This window comes from Atractosteus spatula, chromosome 8, assembly GCF_055471065.1.
Source record: "Atractosteus spatula isolate fAtrSpa1 chromosome 8, fAtrSpa1.hap1, whole genome shotgun sequence".
Lineage (NCBI taxonomy): Eukaryota > Metazoa > Chordata > Actinopteri > Semionotiformes > Lepisosteidae > Atractosteus > Atractosteus spatula.
In genome coordinates this window covers 10,861,195-10,881,577 of record NC_142713.1, presented here as the reverse complement: position 1 = coordinate 10,881,577, position 20,383 = coordinate 10,861,195, and the positions used below count along the sequence as shown (strand labels likewise).

The following is a 20,383-nucleotide window of genomic DNA, read 5'->3' as shown; positions in this document are numbered from 1 at the left end:
AACAAGTAAATTACATTAATGGGCAATATATTCGAAAAAGTCCATGAAGATCTTGTTGTTTTAGAATAGTAAAGCTTAATGAGTTAATTCCTGAAAAAATAGTACTGTATAATGATAAAACATTTGTTATATAAAAACATGAACCCACCAATCACGGGAAAGGTTTCAAATGAAAGCAGGTCAGTAGCAGATCAATTTCAGAATTTCATCCAAGATATTTCTAATATTGTTAGATATTCTAATTCAACAACATGGCTGCAAAAAATCAGCCCTGGGTAATTGGTGGTGGATTTGAACCAGGCAGAAACTAGCAGCCTCTTGCAAACAAGAATTTGTTTAATAGTTTAGAATTTATAGCTATATTGATTCATGTCAATTCAGCCTATAAAGGGTCTCAGGAGAGAGATCTCCTGTGTTACGTTAGCACAAACTGTGATACTATGATCACACCATTTTGCTCATGTTCAAAACCTGGTGAAGGGGACCCCACCACTTCCCTAACTGAGCGTGTGCTCCACCACTTTCTGTATATGGATCATAGTTATATTTTCACATTTTCTTTTTTCCTTTGTTAAACATATTTAAAACATGTTCAGTGCAAGGAACTTCTTACCTCATATTCATAGTTAAGACTTTTCCTGAAAATATACAGTATTTTTCATTTTTGGTGCCACCTTTTTCATTTTGTACCAATATTTCTTTTCATTGATGATGTACAGTACAGTCACCTCCAAAGATTATATCACCCTTGATAAAGATGAGCAAAAAATAAAAACTGTATAGCCATATAGAAAATAAAGGGAAGCTATATTCTTGTATTCTAGTTTTTTGTTATTAAAAAGTAATAATTTTACTTCTCAAATAGATAGATGTCAAAATTACTGGCACCTCTAAAGATTCTTATAAATTAAATCAAATAAAATTACATCCCCATTCATATTCTACTTTTTTATGTTCATCTGAGTCTTAAGGAGCTACTGTATATGATAGAGTTCCATGGATTCCTTTTTCACTGGGTTATAAAAATGAAGTAACATGCAAATAACATATTTTCATCCATCATTCACCACCATGGGGAAAGGGAAAGAACTCAAAAAAATGAACAGAGACCTCGGACCTTTATAAATTTGGCAATGGGTACAAAAAAATAAATGCAAACTAAATACTGTATACCAAGGCAATAATTAAGAACTTTAAAGTCACTGTAATGGTGGAAACTTGCCTGGTAGAGGATGCAAGTTCCCCTCAAACAGTGAGGAGGATGGTTTGGGAGGCAAGGTCACAAGGTCCGAGGTCACATTTGAAGAATTACAGAACCTGTTTGCATCTTGGGGTCACCAAGTTTCCAAATCTACAATTGGACATCACCAATTGTGAGCATCTGGCGTTTGCTAAATATCATTGGCACTTGCATTGGAACCAGGTTCTCTGGTCAGATAAGATGAAAATAGAGGTCTTTGGCATGCAGTTGTCAGTGTGGTTTCGAAAAAAGGATGCGTACAGGTATGTAGAAATGAACGTCATACCGAATGTAAAATACAGTATGGTGGTGGACTTTTAATGCTATGCGGATATTTTGCTTCCACTCTGGTGCTCTTGTTAAGGTCATCGGCTACCAAATAACCAAAAACCTGGTTGCCTCTGGCAGGAGGCTTAAGCTTGGTCACAGGTGGATCTTTTGGCGAAAATAATGACACCTACTGTAGCACACATCAAAATCCAAAAGAAATGGTTAATCGACAAAGTCAACATTTTGCAATGACCTCCAGGTCTTGAACCTCACTGAAACCTGTGGTATGAATAGAAGAAGGCAGTCCATAAGTGAAGACTGAAGAATATTAAGGACCTGGAAAGATTCTGTAGGGAGGAATGGTGAAAGATCCCTCCAATGTGTTCTCCAATCTCATAAAACATAGAAAAAAGCTCAGTGTTGTTATCCTTGCAAGAGGAAAGTGCACTGAAAACAGGTGTGCAAATAATTGTACCACTTACTGTACTTAATATACCTTTTTAGAAATATATTTATAATTTGAGAAATGTGAAATTTTGATTGATTTAATCGAATCATTAATAAAGTAAAATATAATCAACATGTTGGAAAATTACAATATGTTTAATTACATGTTTATTTTATACAGCCTGTTTTGCTCATCTTTTCTCAAGGGTGCCAATAACTTTGGAGATGACTGTGTCACTCACTCCATGTCACTCCTTATAAGTCTTTTTTTATGCAGGATCCAAGTACTGTATACTGCACTTACCCAAGGGAATGCCAGTCACTGGAAGGTCGTGAACAATAATTTAATATGTCTGTGTCTAATATCCCCTTGTGTATGGCAAATGTATTCCACAATATCTCAGTCTCAGTATTTATCAAGAATCATGTCCATAAAAGGAACTTTTAAAAGTAGGACATTCAATACAGTATCTGCATATTTCTGTAGGAAATTTATTTGGAAATTCCATGCATTATAACAAGAAAATGGGACACTTGCGATTTGACGATTTGCATATAGTATATGCAGATGCCTCCTAGAGATTAATAACAACATTAATAATGATTTAAATTGTATACATGATTATGTAAAAATATGAATACGTTAATCATTTATTTAGCCTGGTGATATTGATTTGTTAATTATACAAGTGATATTAGTTTTTAAATGAAATGTTGAGAGGGGTTTCAAACATGCCTGTGAAAACAGAATAATAAGAACTGCTTGCCATTTTTAGAAGTGTGTCTGAAGTCATCACCATTCCGAATAGGATAGAAGGAATAGGATGTTAGGACATGTACAACATAAATAATTACAATAGGGTAGCAAGTATTTTGATCTACAGTACACAATAAATTAAAACTACAGAATCAAGGGAGATATGTATATTCATGCAACAAAGTCAATGGATGACATCTTTAGGAAAATAAGCTTTGAAGCTTTGATGTTTATAAACTAGCTGGCTAGAGAAACAGCAACTTTCTCTGCTATGACTATGTATTCTATTCTTGGAGCAAAAGTTAAAGAAACCATGAATCTGAGTCCATTTTTCCAAATGCTTGTGTCCATTACTGGCCATGGCAGAATAAAACTGGCTCTCCTTCAAGAATCTAGAGGAGCTGGTGTATCAGGATGCGAGTATACATCAGTATACATCAGTACATGAGTATAGCTTAGGTTTTAATCAAGAATCATACTCATTCGTTTTCTGCATAAGACATAAGAACATAAAAAGGATATAAAGGACAGGATGCCATTCAACGTATCTAGCCCATTTTATTGCTAGTAGCTAAGGATTTCATCCAGCCATTTCTTTAAAGAAGCCAGGGAGGCTTGTTCTGGACTCCAGCATATCCTACATGCTCTCAATATGTAGGGGCAAAGTGAGTGCATTTATTACCACATAGGCTGTGATGTGTTACCCATGGCTGAAGATGTAAATAAACGGTCCATCCATTATCAGTACATCACTTATACTGGTAAGGGGTGCAGCAGACTTGAGCCTTATAAAGAGACACAGGACACAATGTGGGGACTCCCACTTGGTTGGGATATCAATCTATCATAGAGCCAAGGAAAGGGGTGATTTAGAGTAGCCAATCAAACCGGAGAGGTGGGGTAATTGCAGCACCTGGCCAGAATCTATATAAATACAAGGAGACCATGCAAACTCCAGCCAGACAGACATCCAAGCTGGGGTGTGAAGTTGCAGAGATAATCAAAACACCACAGTGCTGTCTGGAACAAGTGGTGGTTAGCTTATCTGGAAAAAGTTTCTTTTTTGATGACTAACCAACCTTTAAAAATTGTAAATGAGTCCAAAGGTCTCACCAGTGGTCTAGACTCATTCAAGACCTCTCATTGAGCTTTTCTGGGAGAAAAATTCCATTTTTTTATTCCATATTTATTATATTATATTATATTCCATATGTTTATGTTTCTCAAAGGTTTTCTTTTGTCACTACAATAAAAAATCACAGCAAACATATTTCAGCCTTACAAATGTCAACAGTGGCAGTTTAAATATTAATTTTTTTTATTTATAAAGACACAGGACACCTCATTAAAAAACAATTTATCTCAATTTTTCAGAATTACAATAATATCCATAACTTTAGAGAATTAAGAAAATAATTTTAAATGCAGTCTCTAATAAATCCAACTAATTTAAACAGCATAGCCAGTCATACAAAGAATCAAACTGCAACAGTTTTTAGAACACACAGATATCCATCATTAATCAACATTACGTCTCTAATTTCAACTGTTCAACTGAAGCTAATGTTCCACCTTCCTTCAAGACGCAGTTGAAAGTGAGTTTTATACATATGGAGAAGGACATTCATCTAAATCATTTCATAGCCAGAGTATAAAATATAATTCTTTTTTTCATCTGATTTGGGATGACATCTTTAATTTATACCTCCAAAGTGACTCTTCACCACCTGACTCTTATTTTTAATAGCTTTTTGACACCAATACACTTCAAGTCAGAACTTAGCAAGAAGTACCATCATGTTTAAAGTTGTTGTTCACTTAATCTGATGAATGATTTTATATCCATAACCATTTTCACGTGGACATGGTAATTAATCAAATGTAATTGTTATTATATTAGTATTATAAAATTATTGTATCGGTATTAATAATAGAATTATATTATTATTGTCACGATTGTAGTCCCTCCTCCGAAAGGGCGCTCCGGCTCTTTCACTTCGTACCTAATTTTGTGCACCTGCCCCTTGTTCCAGCCTCTTTCCCGTTCCCCTTAAAAGCCAGACACTCACTCAGTTCGGGGCTCTGCATCTGATTCCCATATCATGCGAGCCTGGACCTGTATTCGTCTGGCTCCGTCATGTTTTTAAGTCTCTGTTCCTGTTCCCCCTGCCGGTTCCGACCCGGTTCCTGATTTTAACCCATCTGCTCCTGATGGACCGCCTGGCTTTGGACTTTGCCCGTTTTTTGGATTCCCCGTCTGGATTACTTTTGGATTGTTTGCCTCGGCCACACCTCCCCTGTGCACCAGCACACCACGGACACGCCCCCCTGTCCTCATTCCCGTCTCCTGCATGACTTTTTCCCCAGTGTTTCCTCACTTTTTCCCGGATTGTGTCGTCCACATAGGGTCCGGAAAGAACTGTTCCGTTACAATTATATACACAATTCAATTTAGCTTTGTATGACCAGAGTACAAAATTTAAAATGCTTTAATAGGATTTTTCCAAAACATGCAACTGAAAAACATCCCATTTTATTTTTCTTGGCAAGATTTGAGATAATAAGCTTTCACTAGTATATTTTAATAAGTTCTTTGCGTGCTTACTATTAAAATTATGTACTCTAAAATTAAGTGACAAGTGGATGTATCAAAAGTGAATTGATTTATCGGAAGGCAAAATACTATCTGATGTGTGGTAAGAGTACTGGTGCACTTTGGCTGCCATCGCATCATCCAGGTGGATGCTGCACATTGGTGGTGGTGGAGGGGAGTCCCCGTTATCTGTAAAGCACTTTGATTGGAGTGTCCAGAAAAGCACTATATACTGTACGAGTGTAAGGAATTATTCTTATTACCAAATATAGACTTAGTTGAATAACCCTAAGGATTATGTGAAATCACATAACATATTTTATAAATAAATAAACATATTATAAATTGGTATTATTGGTCTTCAAAGTACTCCTCTTCCTCAGTTTCTACACAATCTATAGTATATATTTGAATGAGATATTTCTTTAAAAATTGGATGATAACCGATAAAGTTATTTTATCTGCTGTTTTGCAATATACAGTACAGTGGTACTAAAATGATTATCACAAAGACTCACATATAGTAAATTAATTAATTTTTCATAACAGTGAAAACAATTGTTAACCTCTGTATAAATGGAATTCACAAAGTTTCCAAATTAGTGTCAATGACAGACAAAATCATCTTGCTCTAACAAGTTCAGTATTTTACAACCTTCATAAAGATTGTCTTCAAATTAACATGCATATATTTGCATAATTGGGTGCTAATGGGGGTCCCATTGTCATTGCTTGTATCTGTAAATAATAATCATTGTCAAAGAAAGAAAAATAATTCTTATAATTGCTAATTAAAATCAGCAGGAGGATGAAAAATCTGTCATCTAGATAAAGAGAAAGTGCTTTAATTATGTCAGAATCAGGGGTATTTGTGTAAAAGGAAGAGTATATTTTTAGTTAGAATTCTGTTTGCAGATGCAATGTTCTAGATCAGTGGTTCTCAAACCACAGGGGTTCCGTAAGCTCTCACATACTGTAGGCTATAAGAAAAATTAAAATTTGCTATTTCATGGCTCCAAGAAGTCAGAACAATTCGACATACGGTATCTTCTGAAACGTCATCTTCAAATTCACTCAAATTCACTCGCTGAAAAAATGTCTGTACTTTCGCTGCTAGAGCCAGAAGGTACCTCAAAGGTGTCGGATGAAATTTTCTCTTTCATCTGCACTTCTTCGATCTTGTTTGGAGATACTGTAAAAATGTTCGCCATTTCGCCATCCGGCAAATCTCAAAAACTCTTGCAATGAGAGAAAATAGCATGTTACTAGGTAGAAGGATGGCTTAGAAATTGCTGCAACCACGAGAGAGAGAAAAAAGAAAAAGAAAAACGTGAAAAACAATAAAAAACTTAGAGACTTCACGTCACAAGAATATGAGAAGTTCATTGACCTAAATGCAGATTCTTCCTTACAAATAGCTTTTAATGAAGAGTTTGGGTGCAGCACCGAAAACGAATATCCTGTACTATCAGAGAAAGCTCTGTTCTTCTCCTTTTTGTGACCACCGATCTGTGTGAAACCGGATTTGCGTCGTACAGTATGTGTCCACAAACACAAAGTATCGCAACAGATCGGATGCAGAGTCGAACATGAGACTGCAACTCACATCCACAACTCCAGCTATAAAAAAAAGGAAGAAGAGGCAAACTCACTCATCACACTGAGATTGTTCTATTTCTGCTGGTTTGAAGTAAATGTTGCTTAAAAATTATCAGTACTCTTTTAAAAAAAAAACATGTATTGTTGTCTCACTGTGTTTTACTTAGTCATTTTGCTACCAACGTTTCGTATGTCGTCTGGTTTTATAAATCTATTAGTTTTTTTTCCTTCATTAACAATGTAAAAAATTAAATGGTTTTCAAACCAGAAGGAAATCCTTCTGGTTTTCTGCTAACTTGGTCGAAGCAGTGGTTAGAACTTTGATTATTTTATTCTTAAAGAGTATTTCAGTGGTTAAGCTTTATTGAACTGTAGGGGTGCTAATCGTAGACAAGTTATCATGTGATTAATCAATCTATGTTTATTTCCGGTTATCCTGGTGAGGGTCGCGGTGAAGCCGGAGCATACCCGGCAAGCAACAAGCGCAAGGCAGGGTACACCCTGGACAGGGCGCCACTCCATCGCAGGGCAACTGCAAACCAATCATACATGGGGACAATTTGGAGGCCACAGTAAGGGCTGACGGGGGGAATTTGGCCCAGACACTGGGATTACTCCCTACTGTTCTCGAGAAAGGTCTGAGGATCCTCGGTTTAACGTCTCATCAGAAAGACAGCACCCACTACAGTATAGTGTCCCTGCTACTATACTGAGGCATTAGGACCCACACAGACCACAGGGTGGGTAACCCCCACTGGTCCCACTAATACTGGTACTCACAACTAGGTACTGACCAGATTCAGCCCTGCTTAGCTTCAGTGGGTTGCCAGTTGCGAGTTGCAGGGTGATAAGGCTGCTAGCCTAACGTGATTAATAAATGACTGAAATAAACTCAATGGGCTCATACAGTGCTTACAATTAAAACAAAAGCAATCGATAGTTTCTTCCGTAATAATTGGCTAAATTGCCTCTGAATAGCAGTCCTAGAATGCTTTTTGCAGAACACCGTCATAGCTAATCCTGAAAAGTAAGAAAAAAGGTTGCTGGGGATCTGCGGCATTAGCTTCAACAGAAAAAGGGTTCCGTCATCGAAAAAGTTTGAGAACCACTGGTCTAGATGATGAAAAGGAAATGACGGATGTACTAAACCACTATTTCACTCAGATGCTGACTTTGAAAAAGTCAACAGTATGCCTCAAGCAGCAGAAGGTAGTTTTTTATTAAACAAAATAAGTTTTTCTTCCAACTGTTACTTAAGACAGGTGTAGTACCCATGGACTGTAGAACAGCTAAATTAGTGCCCATTCATAAGAATGGTGACAAAGCTGACACACATAATTATAGACTAATAAGTCTGACTTCTGTTACATGCAAATGTTACAGGGTTTAGTGTGCTGAGTGATTTACAGAAGTGATGCCATCTATCTTTGAAATCCAGACAATCTAAAATCTAAGCTTTTAGGCATGGTGGAGTACAGGGAGTTGCACTGTGCATGTTTGAAGCGAATGATTGGGATTAAATCCTGGCTAGGGCATTTGTCACATAAGGTTATGGAGAAAAACTGTTAGAACTGGAGTATCACCCACATGGGGGTGGCAAAGTGGTTGGTATAGCTGCCTCGCAGTACTGGGGCCCAGGGTTCAATTCCTGACCTGGGGTGCTACTGTATCTGTGTGGAGTTTGTATTTCCTCCCTGTGTTTGCGTAGGTTTCCTTCAGGTGGTTTGGTTTCCTCTCACAATCCGAATACATACTGTACTGATAGGTTAATTGGCTTCTGGGAAAATTGGCTGTGGTGTTTGTGTGTGCCTTTGACAGACTGGCTTGGTCTGAATAAGAGATAGCACTTGTGTATCGAAGTTTGAAGAAATAGTCCTGGCAGTTCATCTCCAGGGAACAGAACGCTACAAATTGTACAGAATTAATATAGCACTATCAGATGCTGTATTGTACAGTTAACACCTACTGTACCTGTTTACAATATGATAACTTTCATATTTCAACAAAACTCATCTCGTTATTACAACACTGAAAACTTGTGTCCCACACCACTCTTCTTAACTCAGAAAATATGAAAATAAAAAAACAAACAAAACAACCAGTTACTAAAACATAAGCTAAATAAAAGGTAAAATTAAAAGTGACCTCAATGAATAACAGGGTGTACACTGTACCTTACCATTCATCTACTGTGTGTGAGTACTCTGTAGATATTTGAATGTTTCAGATATACTGTACATCTGCTAGGCCATGTTTGTGTGCTTTTGAGATGGCTAGAAAATATACAAATACATGTATACACATACTGGTACATGTAAGCGCATAGCTTTTTACAGATTATTCTAATACATTAGTAACTCCTAAGAATTTCACAGACAATGATAATGAATGCTGTTTTTTCACAACACTTAAAAAGATGCAGGGAAACTGCATTGTTGAGCAACTCTGATTAATATATCTTGTCACAATGTTCCTAGAATGTATTTCTTTCATTAGTTCTTTATATGATGCATGAGGATATTTCTTATGAAAGTTTACAAGGGATTTTCTACCCCATCAGTTTGCATCTGCATTCTGACAACAGCAACACTGGCAGCTGGAAGAGATATATCTCTGAGCTGGAGGGAAGCACAATTAAAACTGACCTTTGATGAACAGTTGGATTCTCCAGTTGGATCATTTCTGGAGGGCATTTGAAATTGATCAGCTGCCTAAAAACCAAGACACCAGTGCTTTACAACACAACAGAGAAGTCACAGCCATTAATTTACGGATATTTAGAACATCTCAACAAAACCAATTCCCCTCTTACATTTTTTTGTCTGTTACAACTTGGACTTCCCCAGGCTAATCTTGAGGCTCAAGCACTTTTAAAATAACAACTTGAATTGAACATTGCCAGTATTCAGCAGTGAATCAGATTGAAAAGTGAGAAATGTTCAAATTCAGGGTGGATAATGAGCAAAATTATTTAAGATTATAAAGCCCTGTAACATTTACATCTGGGTTCAATGTATTGTGGGAAATGTATGGAGGTGGGGGGTTAAACATTTTTTGCTCCACAGCAGAATTTCTCTCAATTTCTAGCAAGGTTCAGTAAATGTACTGTATAAAAAAGACAATCAGGAGAAAAATACATTAATTTAAAAAAAAATCATGTGAACCATTCAGGAATTTAAAGTGTCCATCAACTGGACCTTCACAAGAGAGATGAGAACTGTTCAAGCTGGCCTCTGGAATATGCACTCTCAAACCCAACCTTAACTGACTGAGCCATTTGAGAAGGCAACCCCATCCAACTCTCAAAAATCTTTACCTTTCCCTTTTCATAAACTACTCTGCACACATGCTGAGAGGTGAAAGTGTGAATTATATTGTCAAGCTCTGCTAGCCCCAGGCAGAAACCTGCCTCATTCTTTACTGAAACAAGCTTGAGTTTAAAATGATACAACTGCCACCAGCTGCACGTTTCACACATTTTATTATTCTCAAAGTGCAAAGTACTTTTCACATCATGTCAGCGTATTGCTTTTTCTTAGCATTTGCTCGTGCCCTCTGGTGCTTCTCAGTAAATAGAAGGAATTTTTAAGCATGTCAATGAAATTTTTCCAATGTTAGGGCCCAGAGAAGTTACTCTAACCTCTGAGATTACTTTAACTTGTGTTTGCAGCACAGTAACTTTATCTAAGTATTTATAAAAATGTATTTTATAAATATGTGCCATATACTGCCCAGCAAAAATATTCAATAATAACCCTCTTCATATCGTTATGATATATACTGTATATGATTGCAAATGCCACTTAATGGTTTTAATTCAAATTTAATGGTAAAACATTCAAAGATGTACAGTAGATATATGGGACCACTCAAGAAATGGTCAAATTTGGCTGTATACCCTTGCAAGTTTTTAAATTAGCCAGTTTTATTGTTGCATCAGCTATGCATGAGAGCCACTCATAATCATGGCTCTTTTGAGGCCTAGTCTGCCTGCATCTTATAATCATGGTATCAAATTCTGAGCCATTACTATCAGATAAGATCACTTTATTAGCCATATACAATTTCTTGTATTCAGAACTCATCTTTTCACATTGCCTTGCTCAGGGATCCAACTGAGTATTCCTCTGCCAGCCATAGGATTTGAACCAGCAACCTTCCACCCACAGACACAGATCCTTAGCCACAGAGCCACTGCTCCACCCTATTCCTGTACCTTTGGCTTATTATTATGGTAGGGCAGGGTCTATAACTGGAGTGAAGCATTGTGCAACTTTCGCTTTACTGTTTTTCAACTCGGCAGTATAAGAAACACAAATGAACAAGCGTTTTTCTCAGCAATCATTTATTTACCATTCCAATGCAGATTTATATTTATACTGCACGATTCACAAAGTAGTTTCCTTACCTATGCGTACCCCACACCCATATTTAATATGTATTCACATTTTCTTGCTTTAGGCATTGCAGTGTATAAAAAAATAATAAAAATGATTTTACATATGGCTTCACATAATTTTTTAGATTAGAGAAAAAGTACTTCTCCAGGAAAAGCTGTTTGTACGAACTTGACACACTGAAAAGGAGGTCTTCACTCCCTTTATAACCACTATTAAACACTGGTAGTGGCCCCATTTCTATATACATGACTGTTTATATACAAAATAGAATAGTGTTTAAAAAATGGCTCTGTGTGCTACTGATTCACACTGCAGAATGGGTTGTGTGACAGGAAGAAGGCTGAGTCTTTAGAAGAACTGTTTATCAGAGCTTGATCGTGTCGTGATGGAGTCCCTGCTGCAGTGCTGCGTGCCCGTAAGGCCTTTTCCATTGCTTTAGAAAAAACACTCAGCGATTGTATTTTCTTGAGCTGCTGTACAACTGATTGTCACGGTGAGTCCAGGACCCCACCCCTCCCCCTGCACACATAAACAGAGCCGCAAGAAAAGCAGCTGAGATGCATGGAGGAGATGAAAATAAATGCCTGTCTGAAAATCACTGGAAAGTGAAAGCCTACACAAAAACAGCAAGCCAAGATACATGTTGAGAAAAAAATGTGAGCTTCAGCATTAAGCATCTGTCATTTGCTAATTATATACTTAATACAATTTAAAATGACATTTTTTATCAAGAACAGCAGTGCTGAGTGATCAGATAATTCCTCACTTCGAGACTGAAATCCAGAAGACAGTTTGACCCTTGATGACTGGAGTTTGAAACCCCTTACATACATGTTTTTTGTTAACACCCCAACCTTCCTCGTCATACTAGATACAACACAACTACTGTCTGTGTCAGTAAAGCAGGCCACCTGTAGGCCTTTTACTCATTCTACCATTGTCTCTGTTTCCCTATAGTGCTGTGACAAGGAGCTGAAGGCAACAATCAACACAGGCCACCAGCACAACTTTATATCCCAGAGCTGCTGCAGACAGCTGGGGTGAGTTTGGGCTCCTCTTCAGCAACGAGGTGCTTGAACACTGTAGTGTCCTGGGAACAGAATCAACTCATTTCAGTTCACATGGTCTCAATGTCCAGCACTTGACCTTAAGCTGGGAGTTTTAAAGTTAGGGTTTTGAAAATATGTACAAAAATGCATGTTTCAATTTGGCTTCTGGCACAAAATGTTCTCTCTCATGTATTCGTGATGTATTCATCTCGGGCTTCACTGAACCCCACCTTCCTCCCAAATTCTGAATGATAGCAATTCAACCCACACAGCTTCACACCATGGTGTTTACTGGGGTGTAAAGAATGGCTAGCATGAAGTCACAGAAATAACAGTTCAGGAAAGTGACAGGTGTGTTTTTTTAGTTTTCTTTTTTGTTTTAATGGTAATGCTATATTTAATATGTGTGTGTGTGTTTATGACTGATGATTAATAAGGGGTATAATATGATTTGGTGTGAGATATGTCAGTCCAAAACAACAACAACACAACAAAACAACCAACACCAACAGATTGGTTACAACAAGCAATATTTTGAGGAACATATCATATGAAAGCTATGTTAAAATAAAAGTATTAGGCTGCATATTGAAGCAGTGATTAACATTGGTGCCTCACAGCACTGGAGCTCTGGGTTCAGAAATGGACCTGTGTAGAATTTGTATTTTCCCCCCATGTTTGCATGGCTTTGCTGTGGGTGTTCCAGTTTCACTGGTAGGTTAATTGACTTCTGGGAAAATTGGGTCGTGTGTGTGTGTGTGTGTGTGTGTGTGTGTGTGTGTGTGTGTGTGTGTGTGTGTGTGTGTGTGACTGGTGTACCATTCAGGATCAATCCTGTTTTGCATCTGTTGTATCTATGACCTATACCTAAAATTTGTAATCATTGACAATCTCTGCAGTCTGATCATTTAGAACAATGAAGAGGGGATTAAATTTCTCTTAAAACCGATTATTTAAAATTTTTGGTATCCAAAACATTTAACTTCAAAGAGAACTCATTGCACCATTTAATAAAATAATTAAATATCAATATAAAATGTATTATTTTACATAAGAAATCTGTCTGTGTGTTTGTCCTTACAATCATAGGTATACAAAATGTAGAAAACAGTGTACAGAATGTTCACTTCTATTGGATAGTCCTTGTGGTGATCCAACAGAAGTGAAATGTACATGAGGTTATTTGACCACTTTTAACTGTTTGTTAAAAAATCTAAAATACATCTCTTCAAGTTGCCATTCAAAATGACATTATTTGAGTGTTTGAATCATTTGAAAAGGTGTTTATATACAGGTATGTTTGACAGAGTGAGTATTGTATTGTCTACTCCTCCCTTTCCCTGTGTGCAAACTGCTGGGGATCAGTAAGGTCCTGCATGTCCTTAATAACGTATTGCTTCACTATTCTCTCCAGACTCTGCATAGGTACAGTATAAATGTGAGAACCATTGATCTGTAGTTGTTAAGTTTAACTTGGTCTTGCAGTTTTTGGGATGGGGATAATAACACATTTGGGAAAAATCCAATAATATTTGGTAGGATAATAGAATTCGCACAGAAAGAAAAACAATCAGACACTACTTAAACAATTTCATGAATATCCTTTGATTTGTGGTGTTTAATATGAACTCAAACAGGTAACCATTATGATATATATTATATTTAGATTGGAATTTCAGGCACTCATAGAAAAGAGGTTAGTTTGGGGAAACTTTCTCTTTCTGCAAGGATTGCCTAACTTTAAATAGGCAAAGGTTTGTTTTTTTTAATTTTTATCTGGTACAAGCTGAATTTGTATAACTTGTTTCAGAGCTAAAAAATATCTCCTCGATGTCCTTATGAAGAAGGACAGGAGAGAAAGAAATACAGTACCCTAATGGTCTAAGTGATTCTGATGACAAATGAAGTAAAAACTGGGAAAGAAAATGAATGAATATTGTGTGAAGGGCACTCCTTAATCAGGAATGTAAGAAATTGGCTCTTCAGTGCAGCAAGGGGCTGATTCCTTTCTGACCATCATGTCTGAGAAACTAGCATGAATAGCTAAAATTAAAAGATTGAACAAGTTAACTTATCTTGTACTTTTAGAAATTCCAGATGCCTATTGTCCACACACATATTGTCACCCCAAAAATCATGTTTATCTTTCTCAGCTGCCAGTTCATTCCTTCACTTTCACCGAAATTAGTTTCCCAAAAGAGGAGAATGGTCATTTATTGTTAATCACATTACTATGGGGAGTGTATCTTGGTTACTGTTTGCCCTTGGTTTTTCTAGTAAAACCCTTTTTATTCAGTCAGAAAATGTCATATTTTTATGACACTGTCATTAACAAAAAGGAAGATTATAAGACAGCACTGAGAACATTGGAGGAGGACATCATGTAGTCTAAAGCCAAACTATGGGGATGAAACCAAACTACAGACTGAGTTATGAGAATCTCTCATGAACGTGGAACCAAATAAATCTCTAATTGTCTGTTCCGCCTGTGTCCTGCTTAATGGCTTTGATTACTGCACATTTGTGGTTTTATCAGATTGCTTTGAGAATGTCTGGAATACTTGGTAAGGTTGGGTTTAACCTGCTTGGTTAATGGTTAGCCTACTAGCCATAGGTTAAGGAGGCTCGAACCCCATTCAGAAGGAATGAACCAATGGGCAGCTGCAAGGTGTAGATGGGGTGATAAAGGGATGCTTCACATGAATGAGAAGGGAAGTGTTTGTGTTCGATATACAGTATATAGCTAATTTAGTAATGATGGTGATTTCATAATGATGGTGATACAGCTGTGTGTAATTGATTTGTCGCTGTCCTCCCCAATGTCAGGTAATAAACTTAATTTTATTTTCAAATGATTATTTGTGTGCTTAAAATTGGATATTAGTGAGGAAATATTGGAAATTCCTGATAGAAATGTTGATATGTTATTTTTGATTGGTGCAGAAGTAAACCCAGCACTATAAAATACAGTCATCAGGAGGGAAAACGTCTCCAGAACAAATAAAACATCTGAAACTAAAAGTGACGACTTGTGTTTTTTTTTGTCTACCACTGAAGGCTAGTTCTGTGTGTTTACAGGCTGAGGAGCACCCAGGAGAGTGGCAGCCATGACCAATCAGACTCAGGTCTCGGTCTGCCTTCTGGGATGACACTTGCTGGAGTGGTGGAGAATCTTGAGCTCCAGCTGGGCAAGGAGAAAGTGGAGTGTTCAGCACATGTCGTGGGTAAGAAAGAGAAAGCAAAGGGCAACACATACAGTATTCAAATGACAGTACTGTGGCTTCTCCAATGCTGCCACTTTAATCCGTGTTAATCAGTTTTACTATGTTAAAATTCAATTTAACTGTTACTATTCTATAGCCACTTTCTTATTAAAACCCTTTCAGTCATAGAAGCAAAAAGACATTACTGTTATGCATGATATCCTGTTATATACTGTATGATGTGTGTTAGTAGGAAGAACAAAACAACCATAATAGACTGGAGATTCAAAGTCACAAGGAAATGCTTTTGTTAAAATCAGTTTTAGAGACACTCCAGGCAATAATAATAAAGTGAAGGTATTTAAGGTAAAAGCTAGGATTGCCATGGCACTAAAAATAGGTCACATTCAATAAAAGCAGCATACAAAAGAATTTATTCATTAACATTCAAACTTTATGGGCTTCCTCAGTACATCAGCTTTAACCAGTAAGGTGTTACATGAAGTTAGTCTCCACTGGATTTCTAAAATACAAAACTGATAAAAAAGTTGCTTTTTAAAATAGTTTTCTGTAAACATAATGTAGCAATTTAAGCCCATCTGTCACAAAATAATAACCAACTGCTGTGCTCTAAATTGGCAAATTGGCTCCTAATGTGTCAATTGTTTAAAAAGTCACAAAAACATTTTAGTGGGTTTCTAATGACTATTGTTCTTTAAAGAATTAACTTTATTCTTTGTTTTTTTCCCCCTTTTTTAGAGGACAACACGTTTGAGCTGTGCCTGGGATTGCAGACTCTGTTAAACCTCAAAGTAAATGGAGAGGTCTTCTTTTTGTTCAAAACCTGTTTCTTCTTCCTTTAATGAAAGCACTTCAAAGTACTCTGTAGCCTTCTGAGTTTATTAGCTTTGCAACGTGATCTGATAAATGTTCACTGGATTAAAAAGAGTAAAGTCCATACAGGAACTGGATGAGGAGGTCTGTCTTCTTAAAAAAAGACCAAGTATTTGAGTACAGTACTTGAATATTTTTACTTGGCTTCCTGGGTGGGGTCACATAAGGAAAGGGTATGGATGCTAAAAGCTCTTCAGCTGAAGAACAGGGATTTCACAGTGGCCAACATTGAAGTTCTCAGCAGTCCTTAAATATTTTTAATATTCAAGAACCTTTACTTTTAAAAGAAAAAATATTACATACATTACTGAAAAGGATTTTGAATTATTCTCTCATCAAAAAAGAACATTAATTTTAATTTAAAAAATCTCTTCAGATCCCAGATCTCTTCAGTAAGCCTCACAACCCCAAAAATGAATTTAAGAAATAAAGACCAAACAGAAAATATTGCTTTATATGTAGAAGTTCCCCTGAGACATCTTCTCTCCACCAGAGTGTAACTGGGGCAAGCCTAAGCAGTCTTTCTTTAATTTGAAGTGCTTCATTGCTCTAATCAACCATTTTGTATCCAGAAACCTTGATAGAAATACAGTAATTGAATATCTGATTATCTGGGCTCTAAAAATTCCCCAGTGTGCTTCTCCCTTTTTTCAGTAGTATACTTTGTCACTACCTATGGTCCAATAAGCTGGAAAGCACTTCATATTGTGGTTTGCAGACTTCGATTGGTAATGTTTTTTTAGATTTTTTGCTGCTTTTTACAGCATTCCAACAACAGCAAGGCAATGCCAGGCCTGCAGTCACAAATCATACTGTAGTGTGTAATAGTATAGTAAGATATTTTTCTTCTTTCATGGACATTAAGCAAATTTTCCACAGAAGAATTTAAATTGTTAACAAGGGCAGTCAAGAACACAATGAGTGAGGATAGTAAAGTTGCAGATTTGTTATTGCTAAAATAAAACTAAATCAGAATTACTGCAAAGACATGACTGATTTACTGTATTGGAAAATACAGTAATTGTAAATAACAAAGTCTTTACAGATATAGGCTTATCATACACTTTGTGTTAGAGTTATCATTAATTATGAATACAATATTTTCTACACACAAACATGTTACATTCATGTTTACTGACAGCTTGGGTTCTCAAAGCATTAGTCATTCTATTCTACCAAGACACAAAGTAGGTAGACCATAAAAGCAGGAAACAGGAAAGGGAAATAACTTTTTTTGTGAGAATCTCTTTGGAATATTGAAACTATTATTAAATATTTTACTTACATGGATTTCACCTTTATACTGAGGTTTCAGTTGACATTTGATAAATATAATTCAAGACACTGCCCAATATCATGTGTTCTCATTCCCAAATTTTACCTAATGCCTCTGGAATAGGCTCCAGTTTGCCAGCCCTGTAATAGAATTATAATGCAAGGTTTGACAGTGCCTGTGACAATACTTCTGGACATTTTAGTGCAGCTGAACATGGACAATACCAGGCTTACCAGTACTACAGCAGCAAAACTTTTATTTATTTAGACTATTCAGTTCAATTAATTTTCAGCCAAAGTAGTTTCTCAGTAAGGAAAGACAGAAGGAGTCTTGAATTCAACTGGTTTCGTTTTATAGTTGCCATATACAGTACCATTTTTCACTGATGAGGCACAGAAAGAAATCAAGTACATGGTGGGTGCTAGCCTTTTCACACAGGGATATTGGATGTGCTTGATTAAAATAAATGAAGCAAGCAACCAACTTTGGTGTTATTTGTTCACCTAGAATCCCTTTATATATCACTAGGACCCATATTTAAGCTCTGATACCATTCAGTGGCAATATATGCAAAAATTCAGAAAATCTGTATACTTTTGCACAGACCTGTATATTGGATTCAGGTATTAACAATGTCATTGTGCCTGGATCAAAAACACTGACACTCATGTACTGTAATGTACTTGACTGGAAGGAAGGAAGACAGCTGTCAGTTTGCTAAGAAGAGTATGTTTTTTCTTTTCTTCCTTATGTTGCAGTGCTGTCTGGACTTGCACACGGGAGTCCTGAAGCTGAGTGAGTCCAATGTGGAGTTACCTTTCCTTGAGAGCCCCAGAGAAGATCACAATGACATCATCTGACCCGGCAGAGCTGTTAGCTTCCTCTTTCATTCTGAGTCAGTGGCATCAAAACAATGAAAAGGGGCCTTACTTTCCATAGCAGAGTTGCAGTCCATCCCACGACATGACCACCTGGCCACATCTGTCTAATTGTCTTCTGAGTGTTGAGTGTGGCAGGATACAACTTTCTTGTTTTAGCTTTTTTATGTAAGGCCGTAAAGATCTGGGTGGATGAAGCTATTACTCAAATACATCTGTACCGTGCACACACATAGGCACACACAAAAGAAAAAACAGAGCAGCGTGACAGTTGTTCAAGTTATCTCCTCTCTAGCAACCTGACCATGGAAAATAATCTCACCCGCTCTTGGGCAGTTAGTGGAAGTGCTGTATGCTTCAGTCTTTCTGAATTGTACTACAATACCTCTGTTTTACAGTCTCCATCTTGGAATACAGCCTTGTAAGAGAGTATGACAGCCAGCTAGAGCTGCAGGTTAAGTATAAAGATTATAGTAATATTCCCAGGGAAAGGTTTTCTAAAATGCAAGCAATGACCAATGACAGATTTCCTATTTAGCCAAGAAAGATATGTATAGTTTGTTTATAATGCCCTGTCCCACTAAATAGTGGCCTGAAAGACAACTATGCTTTCTGAGGATCGTTTTTAGCTTCCTGCTTTTGAATCTGGGTATGTCTACATGTGGGTGTGCTTATGGGTGTGTGACTTATGCTCCCTTTTTGTTATGATCATTTCACACGGGAAAAAAATGCTGCTGTGTTTATTCCACATCTGTGCATTCCAGAACCAACCCAGCTTTGCTGCCAAGCAATGGCCTCATGTGTTTTCCTTGCTGTCCTTCTGGGGATATTAATCAAGCTGAGCGGATGCTCCATTTTGTACCAAGGCACTGGCAGGGTTTCATTCTGGGAAACTGTTGTTTGTATTTGGCCAGCTTCATTTTTTTATCCTTGCCTTGGGTAGGATCCTTGCCCATTCTATCCTTGAATCAACTCATTTATAAATTCTTTCTACTGTTGCAGAGCACCTGTGAAGAGTCAATATGTCTGTCTGTGACTGTGCGCTCCATAGGTATTTTTGGCATGTATACCGTATGTTTCTATTCGGCAGTTTTATGTTATCAAGCTCCATCAGCCATGTCGGTCTTTTCTTCTGCCTTGAGATGACATGGAAATAATCTGGACTGTGTTCAATCACAGCTTTGTAGCTGTATGCGCTCCACATCCTGGTTCATTTTCATGGTAGGTAGTGTACAGAGTGTTAGTTGAATTAGCCTTTGCATACTTCCTCCTTTGTCATATTAAAAAGTTGATGTACTCTTTCTGAAGTTCTGTAAAATAAGTGTCTGGAATGAAGAGACTGGTGCTTGAAAGAAATTTATTTTTTGTGTTTATGGAACAGTATTTTATCTGCCTAATAAAATATGTATTCTGGCTATAAATGTCTTGTTTTATTGCACATAAGAGAATGAATGGCTGACTGCTGCATAAGGAAAACACTACATGCAGAGAAAGTGATATTTTGTTTAGGTTGGGCATTTGTTTGGGCATTAACAATCTTTATAAAAGGCAAATTAAGGTGCTAACACCCCTAGGGGTAAAAGTAAATGCGTTATGTATTGCAAAACACTATCCATCTTGGAGTTTATAATGAAAACGCAAGTTTGAAAGTTTGAAAATGCAAGGATGATATCAGCCAAGTTCTTGAGTGGAGTGTCCAGAAAATGCTATGTAAGTGTAAGCAATTATTAATTATTAATTATTATTATTATCTCCTTCTCTCCTTCACATTAGTCTT

The 20,383-nt window shown here is 37.0% G+C and overlaps 1 protein-coding gene across 1 annotated transcript in view; it reads left to right on the top strand.

Moving 5' to 3' along the window:
• nrip2 (nuclear receptor interacting protein 2) overlaps positions 1 to 20,027 on the top strand; it is a 49,229-nt gene extending 29,202 nt beyond the window's left edge. Inside the window, exons 3-6 of the mRNA XM_088923924.1 lie at positions 12,264 to 12,346; positions 15,434 to 15,579; positions 16,318 to 16,370; positions 18,487 to 20,027. Coding sequence (XP_088780050.1) covers positions 12,264 to 12,346; positions 15,434 to 15,579; positions 16,318 to 16,370; positions 18,487 to 18,588 — 384 coding nt within the window. The 3' untranslated portion in view covers positions 18,589 to 20,027. The remainder of the gene's footprint in view (positions 1 to 12,263; positions 12,347 to 15,433; positions 15,580 to 16,317; positions 16,371 to 18,486) is intronic.
• The last annotated feature ends 356 nt before the right edge of the window (positions 20,028 to 20,383 follow it).